This window comes from Vulpes vulpes, chromosome 9, assembly GCF_048418805.1.
Source record: "Vulpes vulpes isolate BD-2025 chromosome 9, VulVul3, whole genome shotgun sequence".
Lineage (NCBI taxonomy): Eukaryota > Metazoa > Chordata > Mammalia > Carnivora > Canidae > Vulpes > Vulpes vulpes.
Genome location: NC_132788.1, coordinates 60,555,952 through 60,575,910, shown reverse-complemented (window position 1 = coordinate 60,575,910; position 19,959 = coordinate 60,555,952). Strand labels below are relative to the sequence as shown.

At 49.9% G+C, this 19,959-nt stretch overlaps 1 protein-coding gene across 3 annotated transcripts in view; it reads left to right on the top strand.

Annotated features, from left to right (window-relative positions):
- SLC6A1 (solute carrier family 6 member 1) overlaps positions 1-19,959 on the top strand; it is a 42,232-nt gene that overhangs the window by 9,345 nt on the left and 12,928 nt on the right. For 2 of the 3 annotated variants that reach the window (XM_072722151.1, XM_072722153.1), the window contains exons 2-7: positions 13,213-13,275; positions 14,423-14,752; positions 15,298-15,429; positions 16,024-16,124; positions 16,998-17,107; positions 18,741-18,873. In XM_072722151.1, the coding sequence (XP_072578252.1) occupies positions 14,515-14,752; positions 15,298-15,429; positions 16,024-16,124; positions 16,998-17,107; positions 18,741-18,873 (714 nt within the window). In that variant the 5' untranslated portion in view covers positions 13,213-13,275; positions 14,423-14,514. Of the gene's footprint in view, positions 1-9,096; positions 9,324-13,212; positions 13,276-14,422; positions 14,753-15,297; positions 15,430-16,023; positions 16,125-16,997; positions 17,108-18,740; positions 18,874-19,959 lie in introns of those variants that run through there. The other variant, XM_072722152.1, reaches the window with a different exon arrangement.

Sequence of the window (19,959 nt, the reverse complement as noted above, 5' to 3'; positions counted from 1 at the left end):
ATGTGCAAACCATGCTAGGGGAAATTGCCTTTTCTCTGTGCCAGCTATCCAAATGACCCCGTGCTGGAAACCCTTTCGGAGAATAAATACTCTCACCCACGCTCTTCATTTCTCCCTCCTGCACAGCTGGTCCCAACTGTTTACTCCTCTGCTCGGGGATCGGGGAGCATGGGGTTAACACCCTGAGAAACCCCAAAGTGCATCATTTGCATGCTGGCAAAGATGTGATGTAGCTGGCAGACAAGCCCACTCCTTTTGGGAGGCAGAAAGAGGGTGCCGAACCCAGGCCTTTGGCTCTGTTGAAAGCAGCGGTGAGAGCTGGGATCCTGAGGACTTGGATGCAAGCAACCATTTTGTTTGTTTCCGCAAACCTGTCTGAGCAAATCCCCTGGGAGGTGACAACCTGTTTCTGGATTTCCAGAGAGGGAAGGTCATTTGTTCACTGCTGATCCTGGGGCTGGATGACAGGGTGTGAGGCAGTGAGCCTGGAGGCCCTGGATTCCCGACCTGGGGAGACAAGCTCCGTGGGCGGTGGGCGCGGGGAGGCGGACCTTTGACGAGGATTTGAGCGAGTGAGCTAACTGCGGGAAAGGTACACATGCCCACTTCGGGGGAATCGTGTTTGACGAACCATTTGCTTTGAGATTTTGATTTGATCGGCATTTCCCAGTGGCTGGCCCTGTTCCCTTCTATTGATTGCCTATAGGTTAAGATAACTGCGGCATCCTGCCCGGGACTTTTCCCCATAGCTGTCAAAAACAAAACAAATGATTCCAGCGCTAATCAAGTGGTTGATTATGATACCTGCCAGGTAGCAACCAGGTTCTGTGTTAACCACTTTACATATTATCTTATTTAACCCTCATAGTAGCTGGAAGTAGGTATCATCACCTCTGTCTTAGAGAGGAACCCGTGGTCACACAGCATCTGAGCTGAGGCTCAAAACCCGGGTTTTTCCTGTTCTCAGGGCCCGTGCCCTTAACCATGAGCCTGTTCCTCCTGCCCCTGTCGTAGCTGCCAAATCAGCTTCTGAAGACCCTGTGACACCCCCAGCGGAAGATATTCATGAGTTTCTTCATTGGCCCTGGACTTAAAATGCACTCTGTAAAAATCCCATTTTCCCAAATGGGTAGATTTTTCTTGCTGCATGTGAGTTTTTCGCTTTGCAAAGAAGGGGAGATTCATACTATAAAGATTCCTCTTGAAAGCTAAGTGAATGAATCAAGAACAGATGCACTGGCTAAAGTGAGCATTCATTTGAGGCTTTTAAAAATAAAATCAGCTTTTTCTTGTGGGAGATATCGAGACCCTGGAATCTGACCTTTAGTCAACTCTGAAAACACACACCCTCCTCATTCTTGCAAAATATGCTAAAACAGTGTCCCTCTACATTTTTTTAAAAAAAATCCAAATGAGCTTGTGTTAAGAGAACGACAGGATTTGTTGTTTCCCAAATATAAATTACAATTACAATACTGAATGTGCTTTTTGATCAATACCATCCACCCCTGGACTTTTGCCCATCTCCTAGGGAAGTTCGGGAAAGAGTAACTTTGTCCTTCTACCACTTAGAGGAAGAGCTTTCTGGAGTGACTAGATTACAAACTCAGGACCCACTGAGAGCCAGGCAGGTCAAAGAAATGAGTAAAGAGGTCAGGGAGAGGGTAATAGTCGTGGCGGGACATACAGTAAATGGGAAAACACTGACCTTCCCCCAATACCTGCCCATCCAAGTTTTACAATTCTGGTATCAGTCAACCAGACACGCATAAAGGACCCATTCGGCGGCCCCACAGGCCATCAGTTTGAAATCCCTGCTGCTTCTTATTGTGACTTTGTGCGAGCTTGGTCCAGACGGTTGACCTTTGGGGTCCTCAGTGTGTTCATCTCTAGAATGGAGCCAATAAGCCAGCGGAGTTGGAAGTGGAGCCCCAGATGTGGGTGCTTGATAATGAACTGAAGGAATGCCAGGAGCCACAGCCACTGAAGTGCTATTCTGTGACACACAGTCAGCTCTCCATTTAGGTGGCCTGTCTGCATGTGACTTATTACAGATTATCATTTAGTTAATGAAGCCAGTGCCTGCAGTACTGCGTTTTCCTTTTTCCCCAGTCTGAGATTTTGAAGGGCGTTTATCTTAATGCCCTTCAGTGTCCTTCAAGCACATCTTGAACAGGAGAGAACAATTATTCAACACCCTGATTTTCTCACAAGTGTATCTAAAAAGGCAAAGAGTGATGTAAAAGAACGCCAGGTGGTCATCATGTCACTCTCATTTCCTGATCGGAATTAATCCTTTCTGACTGATTGAGCCCGGGCCTTTTCAGAGGCAGCCCCCAGAGCGCAGCCCTACAAGATTGCACATTCTTGACTGAGGGAGGGAGGAGGAAAGGCGCAGCCTGGAACAGGACTGCGAGAGCCCCGAGGCTGGTGCCTGGCGCAGGGTACCTCCCGGTAGGTGCCTCGAGCCCTCCAGGAGAGCACAGACTGATGGGCTGGCCCACAGAGCATCCAGTTAAACCAAAGGGAGGAAGCCAGCGTGGCAGGCCCTGCGGCCTCTGGCCAGGGTCACAGCTCCTCAAATGCTCAAGACTGGGGCTCTGCAACCACGTTTCTTCCTGCTAAAACACAGGCCCCCTCCTTCGTTGGTTCTCCAGAGGCTTCAGTGAGATCCCAGAGTAGAGCCTCGTGCAGCCCACAGGAAAGGGACAGCACCCCATCTCCCCTCCCTCCACTGCCCTTTTTATGTTTCTTTTTCCTCCCATCTTCCTCCTGTGCCCCTGCTCTCACTGCTTGCTTGCTCTGCTACTCACCTCTCCCTCTGATATTCCTCACTCTTCTCCTCCCTGCCCTCTCTCCATCCCTCCCCACCCCTCAGCACCCACCACCCACAGAGGGCTGGACTCTGGGCCCCAGGCACCTGCTGGACCTGCCCCACTCAGGTGCCAGTGGAGGAGGTGAGTCCCGGCTCTCCTTACAGGGAGCACTCAAGAGCTCATCTCTTGGCAGTCCTGTGACCTCATGGTAGGACCCTGAGCTGGCTGCAGGGGAAGCATTTATACCACAGAAATCAACCTTTTGTTTGCTTTCCTGGGGGCCTGCCTGGGACCCCCCAAGATGCACACCCCCTACAGTGCCCAAGGTGAGGAGGAGTGATTAGAAGCATGGGCTCCAGAATCAAGCTACTGCCTTCTGGATCTGGGAACGCAGGCAAGGTGCTTTACTACTTTGAGCCTCAGTTTCCACATCTGTGCAATGGGGTGTGGTGAGAGGTATATATGATCATCTGTGAAATGCACTAAATGTATTAAGCATTTAATAAGCATCTAGTGTGGTCCTTGTTCTTATTACAGGATACAGAGCACCCCCTTTTTCCTGCATTCAAAACCCTTTACTGCTGTTTTCCACCTCTCCAGCCCCAGCTCTTTAAGTCACTTCAGCTTGAGCCAGCCATGCCCGGCTCCTCACTGGTCCCAAATACATTATGCATTTTCACCTTCTTCTCTCTGCCCACAGTGGACCAACAGCTAGACTTGGGGTAAGACAAGGATTCCAGTCCTGCTTCTCTGGCTGTGATTATAGAGAACCCCCCACCTCTGTCCCCTTCTGCCCGAGGGACACAGTGCCATCCTCTCCCAATTGCCTGCCAAGGGGGCCAACCCTCCTTCTCTAGCCTGACAAAGAATTTATCACATGGATTGCTGGTTACCTGTGGCCCAGCCATCTGAGAACTCGGTGGAAGCAGGGCGAGACCCCGACTGGCATCTTTATTCCCCTACACCTAGTATGGGACCTGCTCCCCAGGGATGCGCACGGTCTGTGAGGGCTGGATTAGACTGAACATTGCCTTGACAAGAGGAGGTGCTCAGTGGGGCTTTGCAGACAATTAGGGGCCAGGACAGATGTTAGTAAACCACTGATTGAGCTAGACACACAGGGTGAGATGAGAATCAGGACACAGATTGGAAGGCGCCCTAGAAGGCGCAGTCTGGCACCTCTCCTTGCACACGGAGGAGAAGCACGGCACAGAGAGCAGAAGGGGCTGGCTAGAGATCACACAGCTAGCACTGTGTGCAGTGGATTCCCCCGGGGGCCTGCGGCTCCCAAGTCTGCGCCTGGCCATGCTCCCTCTTTGCCCTGCAGACGTGGCCTGAAGGCCAGCCTCCTTCCTGCTGCACCCAGAAGCCACATGTGCAATTGGAGGAGAGCTGGGGACTCCCACAGGGGATCACCACCCCTTGGGGCTGGGTCCCCTTGCCCCTGGGGACTCTATAATTAGAGCCTCTAGCCCCTGGGACCTGGTGAGAGCTGTTTAGCCTGGATCCCAAGTGGCCTCTTATTGGCTCCTGGGACACTGGCAGGTTTGCCCGATAAAACCATGGGGACAAGTTAGCCTTTCAGGGAGCCAGGCCTCTGCAGCCTCCCTTGGGTTTCTTAAAAGGAGTGGCAGGCCTTGTCCTTGTGAGGGTTTGCCCTGGAGGGAATTGCTTGCTGGAAATAGACCACTCTTACCCTAAAGGTGGGGTTTGGGGGTTCCATGAGTATCCCACTAGAGACAGCAGAGTGTTTAAGGTTATGTATACAGGACCCCAGCTGCCTCATCTTAGCTCCCCTTGCCCCTCGATATGAGACCTTTGGCAAGCCACTCTAACCTCTCTGTGCCTCAGTTTACCCATCAGTAAATGGGGAGGGAGTGATAAAAAAAATTATTTAAAGCAGGCCCTGGGGGATCCCTGGGTGGTGCAGCGGTTTGGTGCCTGCCTTTGGCCCAGGGCGCGATCCTGGAGACCCGGGATCGAATCCCATATCGGGCTCCCGGTGCATGGAGCCTGCTTCTCCCTCTGCCTGTGTCTCTGCCTCTCTCTGTCTCTGTCTCTCTCTCTCTCTGTGACTATCATAAAAAAAAAAAAAAAATTAAAACAGGCCCTGGCATGTTAGTAAGTGCCGGGCTCGCTTCCTTCCTGCACTCTGAGCTCTTCTTTTCCTTTCCTTCTTTGTTCATGAAAAGTTGGGAATCTTTTTTCCTGTGTGCAACCACAAAAGAAAGAGAAGCTCAACTCCTGGAGTTTAGTTCATTGTTAGATGGGTCTGTTAAGCCTCTAGCAGTTATAAAGCTGATTTTTTTTTTCCTCACTGCTTGTTGGGGGTGGGTGGGTGCATTCTCTCGCCTTCTCCTACATTCCAGCTTTGGGGGGGACCCTGGAAAACCAGAATTCCAGGCTCTCCGAGGCTTCAAGTAGAGGGAAAGGGCTTGAGTCTGAGTTTTCTCATCTGCATGGGGCTGTGAGGCTGGGGAAACTCATCTATGTGCAGTCACATCTCTTCCCCTTAGAACCCAGCCGGAAGGCTCGAATGGGTGGTAAGGCTACATCTAAAGACTTCGAGAGCATCACCCAGGCCTATGTCTGGGAGACCCCTGCTGGGTGAGCAGATACCACCATATTGTGAGAGGGCCTGGGTTAAATCCTGTGTGACCTTGGGCAGGTCATTTGGCCCCTCTGAGCCTCATACCATCATCTGCAAAGTGAATCTAGTGATCATTTTAGTTTCAATGCATTTAGCACTTGCTGGGCCAAGCACAGCCCTAGAAAATTCAAACCCAGTCCTCACTCTGTGTGAAGTGGTTACTGTTGGCTCCATTTCCCGATGAGGAAATGAACACTTTGAGAAAATAAGTAACTTACTTGCAAGTCACAGCAGGATGTTGTGAAGCCAAAGGCATTCAACAGATGCTATTGAGAAATGCACGGGGGTCTGCAAATTACCTCTCAGGTATGTCGAGATAGATGAGTTCGTGCTGAGATGTGGAGCTGCTTTCCTTCATCTCTTAGTATGAATGTGTAGTGAGCTGAGAATTGATTGGGGTGGTGGGGGCCTGCAAGGATCATACTGTTTGTGTCCTGTGTGACCTTGGGCCAGCCACCAGCCCTCTCTGGGCTTTGTTCTTCATCTGTAGACTGCTGGTGTAGACCAGGTGTACCAGTGTGGCAGAGAGCAAGTCTGGAGCAGGAAGGAGGCTGCATAAGTCCTGGCTCTATGCCCTATTGGCTGAGGGTCCAAGAAAAGGACCTACCATCTACACCTGTGGCCATCCCATTTGCCTGCAGCTCGCACCCTGGCCGATTGACTCCTCACCCCCAGACTCGGGTCTCTGAGACCTAAGTCCTGAGGCCTCCTGGACCTCTCCAACTGCCCCTTCTACATCAAAGCACCTTCTCCAGGGAACTGTCCCTGACCTTCAGGGCAGGTGGTGTCAAAGGCTACCCACAGCACTTGCATCCGCCTGCCCACTTCCATCCTCCCTCTAACCTTCTGCACATGATTATCAGCTATTAATTGGTTCTCATATTTGTGCAATGTTTTTCAATTACAAAGCACTTCCCCAGCCATTCATCTCTTTGAATAGCAACCTAAGCTGCTGTTTATTGAGCACTTCCTGTGCACCAGGCCCTCTGCTCTCACCACCCTCTTTCCATGCATTATCTCGATTCAGAATTTCACAACCATCCTATTGAGTATAAGAGTCCGTATTTACAGATGAGGAAACTGACACTCAGGCACGCTAAATATCTAGCCCCCGGTCACACAGGGATTGGAACCAAGCTCTGTGAAATAATCAGTCATCCCTAGCTGACAGCTGCCAAAGCTTCTGTGTACACCCAAATCACTGGGACTTTGTTAAAATGCAGCTTCTGATCCCATGGGTCTGGAGTGGGGCCCAAGATTCTGCATTTCTAACAGACCTCTGGGCGATGCCAATGCTGCCTCTTGGAGAACCACACTTTGGATGGCAAGGCCTTGAATCACCAAGCAATCTGAGACTGTTTTACAATAGTCACAGGCTGGTGAGCCTCAGTTTCCCTTTCTGTCAGATGGGTGAAATAGCCTCTGGCTTACAGAGATGGCATTGAAGGCTGTATGATACAACACCTATGAAATGCCTGGCACGCAATAGGTGCTCAATAAAAGCTGGCTCTTCTCCTTTGATAGGAGCTGGCATGGGTCTGGATACCCAACAGATGCTCAATAAAGCCTGTCCAATTTATTGAGCCTAGCATTTTTCCCTAAAGCAGAGAATAAACTGCATTATGTTTCCCCTTGGAATGAAGCCAAACCCAATATTAATTTTTTTCTTGAACTGCAGTGTTCCAAAAAGAAATAAAAGCAAGTAGAGTGATTGCAGTATGAAGCAAACCTCTGTAATTTCTGTAATTACAGAATGGGAGCAAGACAAAGCAGGAGTATGTACAGCGTCATGGGAGGGAGTGGGGCCCCTACTCCCAGGCCTGCTGCTCCCGCGCTTGCCTTCCCGGCTCTTCATGGTGCCCTACTCCCTCTGAGCCTCGTTCTGGACCCAGCCCTAGCCTTGAACAATGGCAGCTCTGAGACACTGGCCTTGGCCTTTTGGCCTCTCCCCAAGTTCCCACCCCACGCAGCCACCAGTCCCTCTGATGCAGTGGGACAGAGAGGAGATTGTCCAAGGTGGCTGCCACACAGTCCCCTCCCCCCAGCCTGCCATCTGTGCAGGGCTAGGCTGCTGATAGCCAATCTGCTAGCAAGGCCAGCAGGCCCCACTTCCAGAATTAATCCCTGGTCCCACTCCTCACCACCTCTGCCCTAACTGCCACCATTTGGGTCACTGTCCTCCCTCACCTGGACTCAGCCCCTTAATGAGCCTTCCTATTTCTACCCCTGCCCTTCTGTAGCATCTGCTGGGCAGCCACAGTGAGACTCCTACATGTAAGTCAGATTTCCCCCACTACTTGCACCCTCTACTCTCTCCTATCCTGTTTAGAAGAAAATGTGAACTTCTTGCCATGGTCTCTGAGACCTTGTGTGATCTGGCCCTTGCCCGCCTCTGACTAGTTCTGTTCCCTCCTGTACTGGACTCCAGCCAGCACAGCCTCCATGCTGACTCTCAAACATGCCAAGCTTATTCCTGCCTCAGGGCCTTTGCACTTGCTGTTCCCTCTGTTTGAAATACTGTATCCTAGAGAGTTATATTTCTGGCTCCTAATTCAAACTGAAAAAGTTTTTGTTCAGGCCAGATAAAACAAGCCCAAGGGCCAATTTTGACCCATTTTGCCACTTCTGATCTAGAGCTTCCCAATTTCATTTTTTTTTCTTATAAAGCATTTCCTCACTGAGGGATTGGCAGAGGTATTCTTTCTGCTTGGTTTGGCCCCATTTTTATCGATAGCTTTAGGACTTGGTCTCAAACTGCACATCGAGGAAGGAACATGTTCATGGGAACATTTTCACCACTTTACTGCCTCAAGTCTCTTTCTTTAACTCCTTCCCAGAGCTTCCCTGAGTGAGTCTTCTTCTGAAATACTAATCTAATCACATCATCACCCCTGTTGCATTCCTGCTACTGGTCCCTAAGTTCCTTAGCCTGGCTTTCAAGGTCCTTCGCAAACTGACCTTCCTATCTTGGAACCTCTCTCTTTCTGTTCCTGCATTTCCCTCCACTTGGGAGGCCCTTCCCTCTTTTTGAGCTTGTTGAATACCTATTCACCCTTCAAAACCCAGTTCAAATGTCCCCTCATTTGGGATGCCTTCTTTTTTTAAAATTAATTTATTTTAGAGAGAGAGAAAGAGAGCAGGGTAGGGGCAGAGGGAGAGAGAATCCCAAGCAGACTCCACACTGAGTTTGGAGCCCAATGCGGGGCTCGATCCCATGGCCCTGAGACCATGATCTGAAACAAAACCAAGAGTTAGAACCTTACCTGACTGATCCTCCCAGGCACCCCTGGGATGCCTTCTCTGGTTTAATTAAATCATCCCTTTGAGGCCCACAGTGTCTTGTTCATACAGTCTTACAGCACATATCTCTGGGTACTATGGTTGCTTACACGTGGAGATATTTCTCCTTCTAGGTCATGACCTTGTCAAGGTCACAGATCTTGTCTTATTAATGTTTGTGACCCATGTGTCCAGCCCAGCTCAATGTACACATTAGGCCCTCGGTAAATATTTACAAGATGGAATCTTTCTGCTGGCTTCTGTTACTTCACTGATTTGAACTCTGGTTCAGAATACAAAGTGCTTGAAATGATTGCTCCATCCTCATTTCAGCACACAGCACGTGCAAGTAAATACTTGCTGAATGAAGGAAGGAGTGAATGTGTAGGTGAGGGAATACAGAGGATGTGTCACTGTGGTTTCACATTACAGTGCCCTTTTGAACATTGCTTCAGCGGAATTCAGTTAATAAAACATTAAGGACTTGGAGCATGTAGGCAGGTTCTTGGTCTGCAGCATATGGTCATCTGATGTGGAAGAACCAGAAGACTCTGAAGATGGCCCCAAATCGTGAAGTGGTGAGAGGCATTCCTTTTACCCATCCTGCCAGCAGGTAGAGCAGAGTCACACGGTCCAGGCGGGTGGAGAGATGCATGGTCCTACTGCTGTAGAACACAGCTGTCCTCTGACACTGGGCGGCCCCTGCCCTGCAGAGCATGGGAGCCTATTTCAGGAAAGAGGAAATAACAACTGGCTGGAGGGTGGCTCCTACTTCAGAGATCCTTCATCTTCTAGAAAGATAGCCAGATTCCTTTGCTGTGAATTTGCACATGGCTGTGCTTTCTGTGTGCTGTTTCTCGTGAGAGAGGGAAGCTGGTGTCAGGAATGAAAAGGGGCAAGCAGCTACTCCGGGGGTATGTGAGTGAGGCCCCTTCTGGAAGTGCTGTCTGTAAGCTCTGGGCCCCAGGCTTTTTGACTAACAAGGATCCCTTGATCACTTTCCTCCTGTCTATTAGATGCTTCTGACCTTTGTTCTTGCCAGACTTGACTTGCCACAGAATAATTCTTTATTTTATTAACCAAACACACAAGTGGACCTCTCTCAGCTTCTGGCTGGCCTAGAGTGATGACCTGGACCATTCTCCAGATGGTATACAGAGAGCCCAAAGCAGGGAGATTTGAAATTTTTATTAGCTATTTTTCCCCACGGAGGCTAAAAGGACAATTTCCATCAGTCTTCTGAAAATGCTGCAAGTCTCTGGAGGGCCTTGGATAATAAGCTCTCGATAAATGTTAACTGCTGTTAGTAGTAGTAATATCATCGTCACTGTGCCCATCATTGTGGTGATGAGAATGGCTGGGATGGCCTAAACCCTTGCTCTGAGCCAGATTATTCTATCGTAGGCTTTACATGCATGATCTCATTTACCCTTTACTACAACTGTACGAATGAAAGATTATTATTATTTCCCCATTTTATAGATGAGGATCAAAACAGGGAGGAATGGGCCCGGCGCTTGTAACTGTCTAGGGGAGCCGAGGTCTCTGACGTAGCACCATCTCACTGCCTTGCAACTCAGGGGGCCTTCTCCATAGGAATCCCCAGGGAAGCACCAGTGTATCAGTTCACGGCCTTATGCTGTTACCTTCACATTTTGTCTTCTAAAAGGAAAACTTCACATACGGTTGTGTGGTTCTTTAGAGGGCAGTTACAGCATCTGGCTGAATCTTTCCCATGAATTCCGAAGATAGCGTGAATGCCTTCCTCACGCTGAGCTCTTTAAGCGGCCACAATCTCTGATCTCTCTGGCCTTTGCACGAGGAGATGCTAAATGTACTCATGGAGAAGACCATGGAATAAACCTCCTGGTGAACCAGAACTCTGCTTCCTCCCGACCTTCTACTTTCCTCTGTGTTGATGCTGAATGGTTTCTTCAAACGACATACACACCACATTTCATCCCGTTAAACGCAGCCTGCCATCTTGCCTGCTTGCTGGGAGTGAGCCACAGCTGTGTCTGTCTGTCTGTCTCCCTTCCTGTGTGGTGTGGCACAATCTGAGGTCCAATGCACAGTAGATTTTGGAGTTTGGTTTGAGTCTCCATGGATAATGAATCAAGATATAAGAGTGTATCCAGAGCAGAGGCTGGAAGTTGTTCCCATAGGCTACTGGCCTACCTCAGAGCTCAGTCAAGTTGGTAGAACAGAGATTCAGGAATCCCCTGAGTCAACATGAGCAAAAACAGGGCACTTATATTACCACAGTCGGGATGCTTTCTTTGTAAACTCTAAGCGTAGGAATGTAGTCCGTTTTAAGAAAGCCTGGAATGGCAAAGATAAATGCTGTCAAGACTCTGCAACGTTTGACCTCAATTTATTCTTTCCTCCTCAGCAGACCAACTCTCCCTGCTACTCTGAGTACAGGTGGGCAGAAGATAGCTGCCCAAGAGTTCCCAATTCCCCCAGACAGGCTGGCCTTCTTTCTCAGCCTCATGCCAAATTCCCAAGGAAGGAGTTTTGTTTGACTAGCCAGAGTCAGGTGATCAGCCCCAGTCCAAGGTGTTTGGATCCTTTTGAACAAACATGGTGGCTGGAGGCCACAAGGGTAGGTCATGGGGACAGTTAGGGGCATCACTGATTTGACAATTAATGGCTAACCCCCCCCCCAACACACATATACACAAAAGGGGGTCCATTTTATTTATTTTTTAAATTTAAATTCCACTAATTAACATATAGTGTAATAGTGTATTATTAGTTTCAAAGGTAGAGGTTATTAATTCATCAGTCTTTTCTTTTAAAGATTTTATTTATTTATGAAAGACACACAGAGAGGCAGAGACATAGCAAAGGGAGAAGCAGGCTTCCTCTGGGAAGCCCAATATGGGACTCGATGCCCGGACCCCGGGATCACACCCTGAGCCAAAGGCAGATGCTCAACCACTGAGCCACCCAGGTGTCCCAATTCATCAGTCTTAATATAACACCCAGTGCTCATTACATCATGTGCCCTCCTTCACGTCCATCACCCAGTTACCCCTTCCCCTCACCTCCCACCCTCCCTCCAGCAACCCTCAGTTTGTTTCCTATGATTAAAAGTCTCTTCTGGCTTATCTTTCTCTCTGATTTCATCTTGTTTTATTTTTCCTTCCCTTCCCCTGTGATCCTCTGTTTTATTTCTTAAATTCCACATATGAGTGAGATATAATAGTTTGCCTGTGTCTGATTATTTCGCTTAGCATAAAACCCTTTAGTTCCATCCACATCATTGCAAATGATAAGATTTCACTGTTGATGGCTGAGTAGTATTCCATTGTGTATATACACCACATCTTCTTTATCCATTCATTTGTCAATGGACATCTGGGTTCTCTCCATAGCAACAGTGGATGTTGCTGCTATAAACATTGAGGTGCAGGGGCAAGGGGTTCCATTTTAGCCTCCCCTTTCCTAAGGCTGCTCTCTCTCCTGCATATCCCAAAACTTCCTGGTAGACCAGAAGGTGGGCTACCATCCCTGACAGTGGGAGGTCACCTTACCTGAGTCTGGAGCTTCTTCTGCTGGTGCCATGCCAAGTCAGGAACTAGTTAGGCATCCAAGCCAAGCCTGTTGGTCATGTCTGAAAACAAGAAACAGGATTCACTGTAAGGTTTGGATTCCAAAGGTAATCTGGTTTTCTGTGAACTCTAGGAAGAGACCGTAGTGTTTGGTAATGAGGACTGCATGTGAGGAGCTGGGAGGTGAGTGCACCCCAGTCAAGATCCTCCCCAGTGGGGCAGAGCTGAGGGAGGAGGCTGAGGTTGCTCATTGGGCCTGAGCAACACACTGCTTTGGCTCTGCTCTTACATCTCAGAGGCCTCAGACCATTGTTCCACACAGTCCTGTTTGCTCTGAAGGTTCCCTAAGTTTATTCTGTGTCATTAATTTAAATTTTTGTAGAAAACCAGAAATAATTATAAAAATCCAGAAAAGCACAAAAAAAGGAAACAAAAGTCACATATAAAGTAATCACTGTGAATGCCTGAGATATATCCTTAGGGTTTTGGAGGGTTTTTTTTAATGAATAGATTTGGGGGTTCCTACTAAATAGGATCCTACTAAATAAACTATTTTGAGGTCTGCTTTCTGCACATTTGGTCAGGGGATGGAGAAAAATCTCGGCTGCATTTGTTGGCTCCCCAATGGGCTACAGCCCCTCTGTTGATTTCTTTTCCTTCTGATAAAATGATGGCATGCCGTCCCGTGTTGCCCTCATGTCCACCCCCACAGCTGTCCTGAGAGGGCAGCGGGCCCCTTCCAGCATGTTCCTAATGCCCTGTGGCTAGCACCACACTGCATGGACTCACACAGTCACCCAGCTGGGGGGCTCTGATGGGCTTCCTGCACCCCTACTGCTCTTGCCCCAGGGCTGCCCATTAGCTACCACTTGCCAGTTCACTGTGGTCCCTCCTCATCTCTCCTTTATAGGCTTGGACCCAGGGGTTGCAGAGGGAGCTGCTCTGGAGCTGACTGACCCACCAGGACCATCAGGTAATACCCACAACCAAAACAACCATTTGTGGAATTCTCTTTCTAAACCAGTCAGGTGAAAAATACCCATACGACCATTAGAGCTTATTTTTGCCACAATTCTACAAGCCAGATAAGATTACTCCCATTTTATAGATGGAGAAACTAAGGCTAGAACCATCAAGAGCGATATCTAGGGTCACTCAGCTTATAAGGTAGACTAGAGTTTTGAATCCAGGACCGGGTTGGGTCCAAAGTCATACACGATTCTCTGCTCCATGCTGCCCCTGAAACTAAAGAGACAAGAAGAGTGCAGAGTGTAGGTGGAATGTCTTGGGTCAGAGAGGTCATGTAAACCAGTGATCATTCTTCACTTGAGGGCTGGGACTGGCTCCCAGCATAAGAATCTCATTTTGCAGAATTTGTTAAATGTATAGATTCAGGACTCATCTTGAGATTCTGATGTGGAACATCTGAGGTGGGACCTGGAACTCTGTATCACTATAGAGCTTCGCAAACAACTTGGAAGCATAGCCAGGCTTGGGGACTGCTGACAAAATAGTCCCAAGTCCCCGCCATTTGCCAGGCACAGGAGCCTTGCTGAATAAGAGAAGAACAACCACCTGATGTCCTATTAGTGTACTCAATTTAGAAGATAGGAAGAGTGGGCTCCAGGGAGGTTAAGCAGTTTTTTCAAAGTCACACAGCTCAAATGTGAAAGAGGACTTTGACCATAATTAGATCTGTGTTCACTTTCACCCACCACCTGTAGCCCGGTCACCTCCGCATTTGGCCCCATGGTAAGCCCCTCCATGGCTTACATTCAACGTGGTTACTATGGCCTCAGGGTTCCTCAAAGACGAGCAACACTTAATATTTCTGTCTGGAAATTTGCTCTCCTTGGTTTTCTTCTCAAGGAAGACACATACCAGGGGACATATGACACAGATGCAGATCTGAAGTTAATTTAGGAGCTATCAGGACAGCACCGCCCCCGCCCCCCCACCCCAATCTGGAAACAAAAGGCACCGTCCTTCCTTCAGGAGAAAGAGGGCTTATGAGAGAGGCTTCTCTAGTCCCTAGGTTGTGGGTTATTTGTGTTATTTTGGGGCAACTCCAGGATTTTGCCGTCCTTCCACGCCTGTCACCCCCGCCCCCATTCTCCTAGGGTGACCTTGAGCCGCAAAACTGCTGTCTGCGTGGACTGGGGCCGACATCACACGTCCATCTATCAGGACCTCTGTGTCCAAACTCCGAGACATGGCGACCAATGGCAGCAAGGTGGCCGATGGGCAGATCTCCACGGAGGTCAGCGAGGCCCCCGTGGCCAATGACAAGCCCAAAACTCTGGTGGTCAAGGTGCAGAAGAAGGCGGCAGACCTTCCGGACCGGGACACGTGGAAGGGCCGCTTCGACTTCCTCATGTCCTGTGTGGGCTATGCCATTGGCCTGGGCAACGTCTGGAGATTCCCGTATCTCTGTGGCAAAAACGGTGGTGGTAGGTGCTGGCCTGGCAACCTCCCAGCCGGGGTATGGACCCCTTGAAGGGTATCACCCTTGGGCATTTTCTGGTACAACCTTAGGGGAAGGGGTCCCTTAAAGACCAGGCCCCATTTCCTGTTTTTATCTCTTTACCAAAAGATTGCAAAAAGTTTACCTCTTCATTTTGCAAAGAACGAGGGATGTAGCTTGAGCAGAGGATATTCTGGGCCTCGTTTTGGCTATGGGTGCTGCTTTTTTTTAAAGACTTTATTTATTCATGAGAGAGACAGAGAGGGGGGCAGAGACACAGGCAGAGGGAGAAGCAGGCTCCCTACAGGGAGCCCGATCTGGGACTCGATCCCGGGACCCCAGGATCACGCCCTGGGCCGAAGGAGGTGCTAAACTGCTGAGCCACCGGGGGCTCCCCCTGGATGCTCCTTTTAAGGCAGGGTGTAAGGAAATTGTGGCTGGGGGCCCAGAATGCCCTGGCGTGATGCTTCCTCTGAATGGGGCTTCTCCAAAGCCTTGGGACCATGAGCATCTCTCTTCTCAACCCCACAGGAGCCTTCCTAATCCCCTACTTCCTGACACTCATCTTTGCGGGGGTCCCACTCTTCCTGCTGGAGTGCTCTCTGGGCCAGTACACATCCATTGGGGGCCTGGGGGTATGGAAGCTGGCCCCCATGTTCAAGGGTAAGTCTGTGGAGTGAGGCTGTCTGGTAGTGCTCCTGCCCACAGAACTGTGGTGAAACCAGGGCCTTCCTGATGCTCCTGGCCGCGCTGGAGAGGGACCTGCTTGGTTTACTTCTCAGCGGAGTGGAGCCCTTGCAGGGGCCAGGTGGCAGATGGCAGCCCCGGCTAAAATCTAGGGTGCTGGAGGTGGACAGGAGGGCCCAATCCAGAGACCCCATATGCACATCATCCTGCCCTGTCCTGTGAGCTCATTTCCCCAGCCAGGGCTGGGTACCACTTTCTTTGTTTCCTTGCTCAGTGCCTGACAGACACTCAGATGGATGCATGGAGAACCCTTCTTGCCTGGCAAGCTAAGACCCCTGTCCTATCTACAACCAGCCAGTGCTGGGCCTCAGACCCAAGTCCTCACCTGCCAGATGGGGGTGACCTTAGCCAAGCTGCTCCCTGTCTCTGAGCCTCAGTGCCTCAGTGCCACCTGTATCCAAGGTCCAGTAAGCTGGTGGGCCTCGTGAAAATGATGAGAATGACGCTCACTGGGATAGTTATTATTATTACTCTAGTAAACAAATATCATGATGCTATGTCTGCTCCCAGGTGTGGGCCTTGCCGCTGCCGTGTTGTCATTCTGGCTGAACATCTACTACATCGTTATCATCTCCTGGGCCATCTACTATCTGTACAATTCCTTCACCACAGTGAGTGGCCCCTTAGACCATCCTCTGCGGAAGGAGCCAGACCCAGAGCCCACCCTGTGTTGGTTGGGACAACCATTCTGCTGGAAGAGCTGTTCCTGGGGCGTGGGGGGGGGGGCATGGTTTGTCTTCAACAGCCCCTATCTCCCCACAAGTCGTCGTAGCACCATGAACCAAGCATCTGCTCTGGGCCTGTCACTGAGCCTGGTGCTTCATGTGGGCTGACCCCTAATCCTCCTGACACACCCTCTTAAGGTGGCTATTGTTAGCTCATTTCATATGGACTCAGACTGCCTGGGTTCAAATCCTAACCCCAGTATATACCAACTGTGCAACTTTGGGGAGGAGACTTACCCTCTCTGAGCCACAGTGCCCATATTTATAAAAGGAAGGTAGAAATAAAACCTGCCTCATAGAGTTGTGAGGATTAAGGAGTAAATATGTGTAAAGGGCTTAGAGCTACCTCACAAAGCAGTGCTGTTAAGTGTTCACTGTTCTCATCAGTGCACAGAGGGCCAAACAGGCAAGATCTCTTACCTGAGGTCATATAGCTGGGAAATGACCCCGGGATGAACACACAAGACCTTATGGTGCAGCTTGGGAAGCTGGCTTTCAGAGTGAAATGATCAAGGTTAAAATTTTAGCTCTGACACTTAGGAGCTGTGTGATGTCGAGCAAGTTGCTGCCCCTCTCTGATCTCCAAAATGGGGATCTCAACATGATCTGCATCTGGGAGCTGTTGGGAAGGGGAGGGGAGATAATTGATGGCTTTGAAGAGGCCCAGGGGACCGTGAGGACAGATGAAGGGCTCTGGGACCACTGTCGCCATCCCCTGGGGGCTCAACAGGGCTTGTCTGTGCCACCGTGCCTTTGCAGACACTGCCGTGGAAACAGTGTGACAACCCCTGGAACACAGACCGCTGCTTCTCCAACTACAGCATCGTCAACACCACCAACATGACCAGCGCTGTTGTAGAGTTCTGGGAGTAAGTGTGGGGCCATCAGAGCTGCGGGTCCTGTCAGCCAGGGCCAGCAGGAGACAGAGGCTCCCTCAAAAGGGTGATGGGAGCTGGTGATGTGCTCAGGGCTAAGGAAGAAACGAGACAGAGTGAGGCCCTTTCCTCCGCCATAGAGAGCTGGGCCCTGGAAAAAGCCACTAGACACAAGCTCGAGAGAATGAATTCCTGCTTCCTCTCTCTTCCTGCCCACTGCTCCTGCCATTGGTCAAACCTGCCAGAAGCCAGAGGGCGAGGGAGCCAGTGATGGCTACATCACTAGCCTCCTGGGGTGTAGAGCAGGATGGACAAGGGTGGAGAGTGTGCTGCTGGAGGGGACTAACCAGCACAGGCCAACGAAATCCCAGTTCATCCTGAAAACCAGTCCAGTCTACTTAGAAACCCAGAGTTGTTTGCCATACAGGCACACACTTGCTTGCGTGCACGCTCGCGCGCACGTGCGCGCGCTCGCGCGCACACACACACACACAGTTCATATTGAGGCCATGCTTATTGTATCTTCAGGGAGAGCACATCCTAGATGGTGTGTTTGGGTATTGATTTTACAAAAAGGAGGTCTTGGGATCCAAATCTCTTTGGCATGAAGGAAGCATCTGTGGCTGGCAGCTTGAAAGGGCCTGGGAGCACCCTGGAAGGTTCCACTGCACCTTGCATAGGCTGCCAAGAGGAGCTGTGCTCAGGAGGTGTCAAAACACGTGATGAGAGTCTCTTTGTGCAGAAATGTCCTTGGCTTAGGCTGTCTCCTTACAAATAAAAATCAGATTCTTCTCCGGCTGCTTCTTCTTTCCAGCATCTGCCACACACATTCAGGATTGCACTGAACCATTTATTCAGTAAATATTTCTTGAGCCCTACTATGTGCAGTCTGGTTAGAGAAAAAGCAAACATAAACAGGCAGTGGAAATGCCAGAAAATCAGTGCTAAGGGGAGGGGATGCACAGGAGACCATAGGGAACCCCAAGTTCGTACCTAGACAAGCCCAAGTGAGGAGTGACATCTATGGTGAAAACCACATTAGGAGAGAAAACCACAGGTGTTGGCAGGAGGAAGAGAATGTGAATGAAGGCTTGGAGGCAGGTGAGAGCAAGCCAGGCACAGGTGAGGGCATGGGAGTCATTCAGCCTGATGAGCGCTTGAGGGGCTTCGGGGAGAGCTGAGACTGGACAGAGAAGCAGGGCCAGCTCAGAGGGCCTTGCAAGGTCAGCCTGGGGAGATTGGGCTTCATTCTGAGGACACTAGGGAGCTATTCACTGCAGGGTTTTAAGCGGGAGGGTGACATGATCAGACATATAGTTTAGAAGGGTCCCTGAGGCTGGAGTCGGGATAGAGCAAAAGTGACGGTGAGGGTCCTGTTAGGACAGCAGCCAAACAGGTGAGCAATAATCATGGCCAAAATAAGGCATCGGCAGGCCCCTTGAGCAACTAGTGCTTTCTATGGGTTAGTATAATGGATCCTGCATTCTCCAGCCAGCTCCTGGGTGTCAATGATCACGGATGTCAGTGCCATCACAATGGAGGATCTTTCATCCCCGGGGCACCCCCCAGGTCACCCCAGTTCCCACCAGCCCCACATGACTTTCTGCTCCCTCCACTGTCCCACCAGGCGAAACATGCATCAGATGACAGACGGGCTGGATAAACCAGGTCAGATCCGCTGGCCTCTGGCCATCACCCTGGCCATCGCCTGGATCCTTGTGTACTTCTGTATCTGGAAGGGTGTTGGCTGGACTGGAAAGGTAAGGCATGTGCAGAGTGGGGAACAGAAGGGATGCATCTACAAGGGGATTTCTGTCCTAGACAAGGAGTCTGTGCTTCCAGGAACCCCACTGAACCTGGAGTGCAGAAGGTCCCTATCTCTCTCTCTGCCTTGATTTTCTTTCCTGTAAAATGGAATTAATAACATCACCTACCTTCTGGGCAGTTGTGAGGATGAACTATGATAATGTAAGTCAGTTACAGCCATCACAAAACAGATGGTTAACTTTGCTCAAGGACCATTGAACAAACAGTCCCTGAGCATCTCTGCTGTCCACGCCATCTTGTTCTGGAGAGATCCAGAGATGAATATTCCACATCCCAGCCTTGGAGGAGGAACACAGATGGATCAATGAATGGATAAATACCCAGGCTCTGTACTGAAACATTCCTGAGTTCAGATCCCACCTTTGCTGTGTACTTGGCTAGGTGACCTCAGGCAGATCACTTCACCTCTCTGAAACTCAGTTTCCTCCTCTGAAAAATGGGGCTTGTCTGTTGGCTTGTTAGGAGAATCAAATGGGATGGTGATTTTGCAAAATACTTGGCAACTAGTAGGAAGAATTGTACTTGTTTTTGTTTTTATTATCAGCAAGGGCAGAGCCAGATCAAGCTGGGGGATCTAGCCTGGGGACATCTGGGGAGCTTGCCAGTCACTTTAGAGGGAAGGGAACTGGCCTCACTCCCACCCTTTACCCCTTAAAGCCCCACCTCAGGGGTCCAGGGACAGAGGATTGCCCAGTCTCTCACTGGACCCTGGCCTGAAGGAAACTCAGAGGAAACCTCTGTGAGTTCTTACAGCAAAGCAAGTAAGGGAGAGATGGGATTGAACAAAATTATGCTGGAGGAGGGAGATCCAGGCTATCCAAGCTGATGTGAGCAAAACAGAACTTTAAGGAGCTCCATACTTGGGCATGAGTACAGTACACTGATGAAAAACTGCCCAATTCCAGTCTGGTGGGACCTTTGGACCTACCAGGTTCTCAGATCCAAAGCCGGTGTCAAAACCTCTCTGATGTACCCCTACATTAGGCAGGCAGCAGGAGGGCACAGGTGTCTCCCCGCCC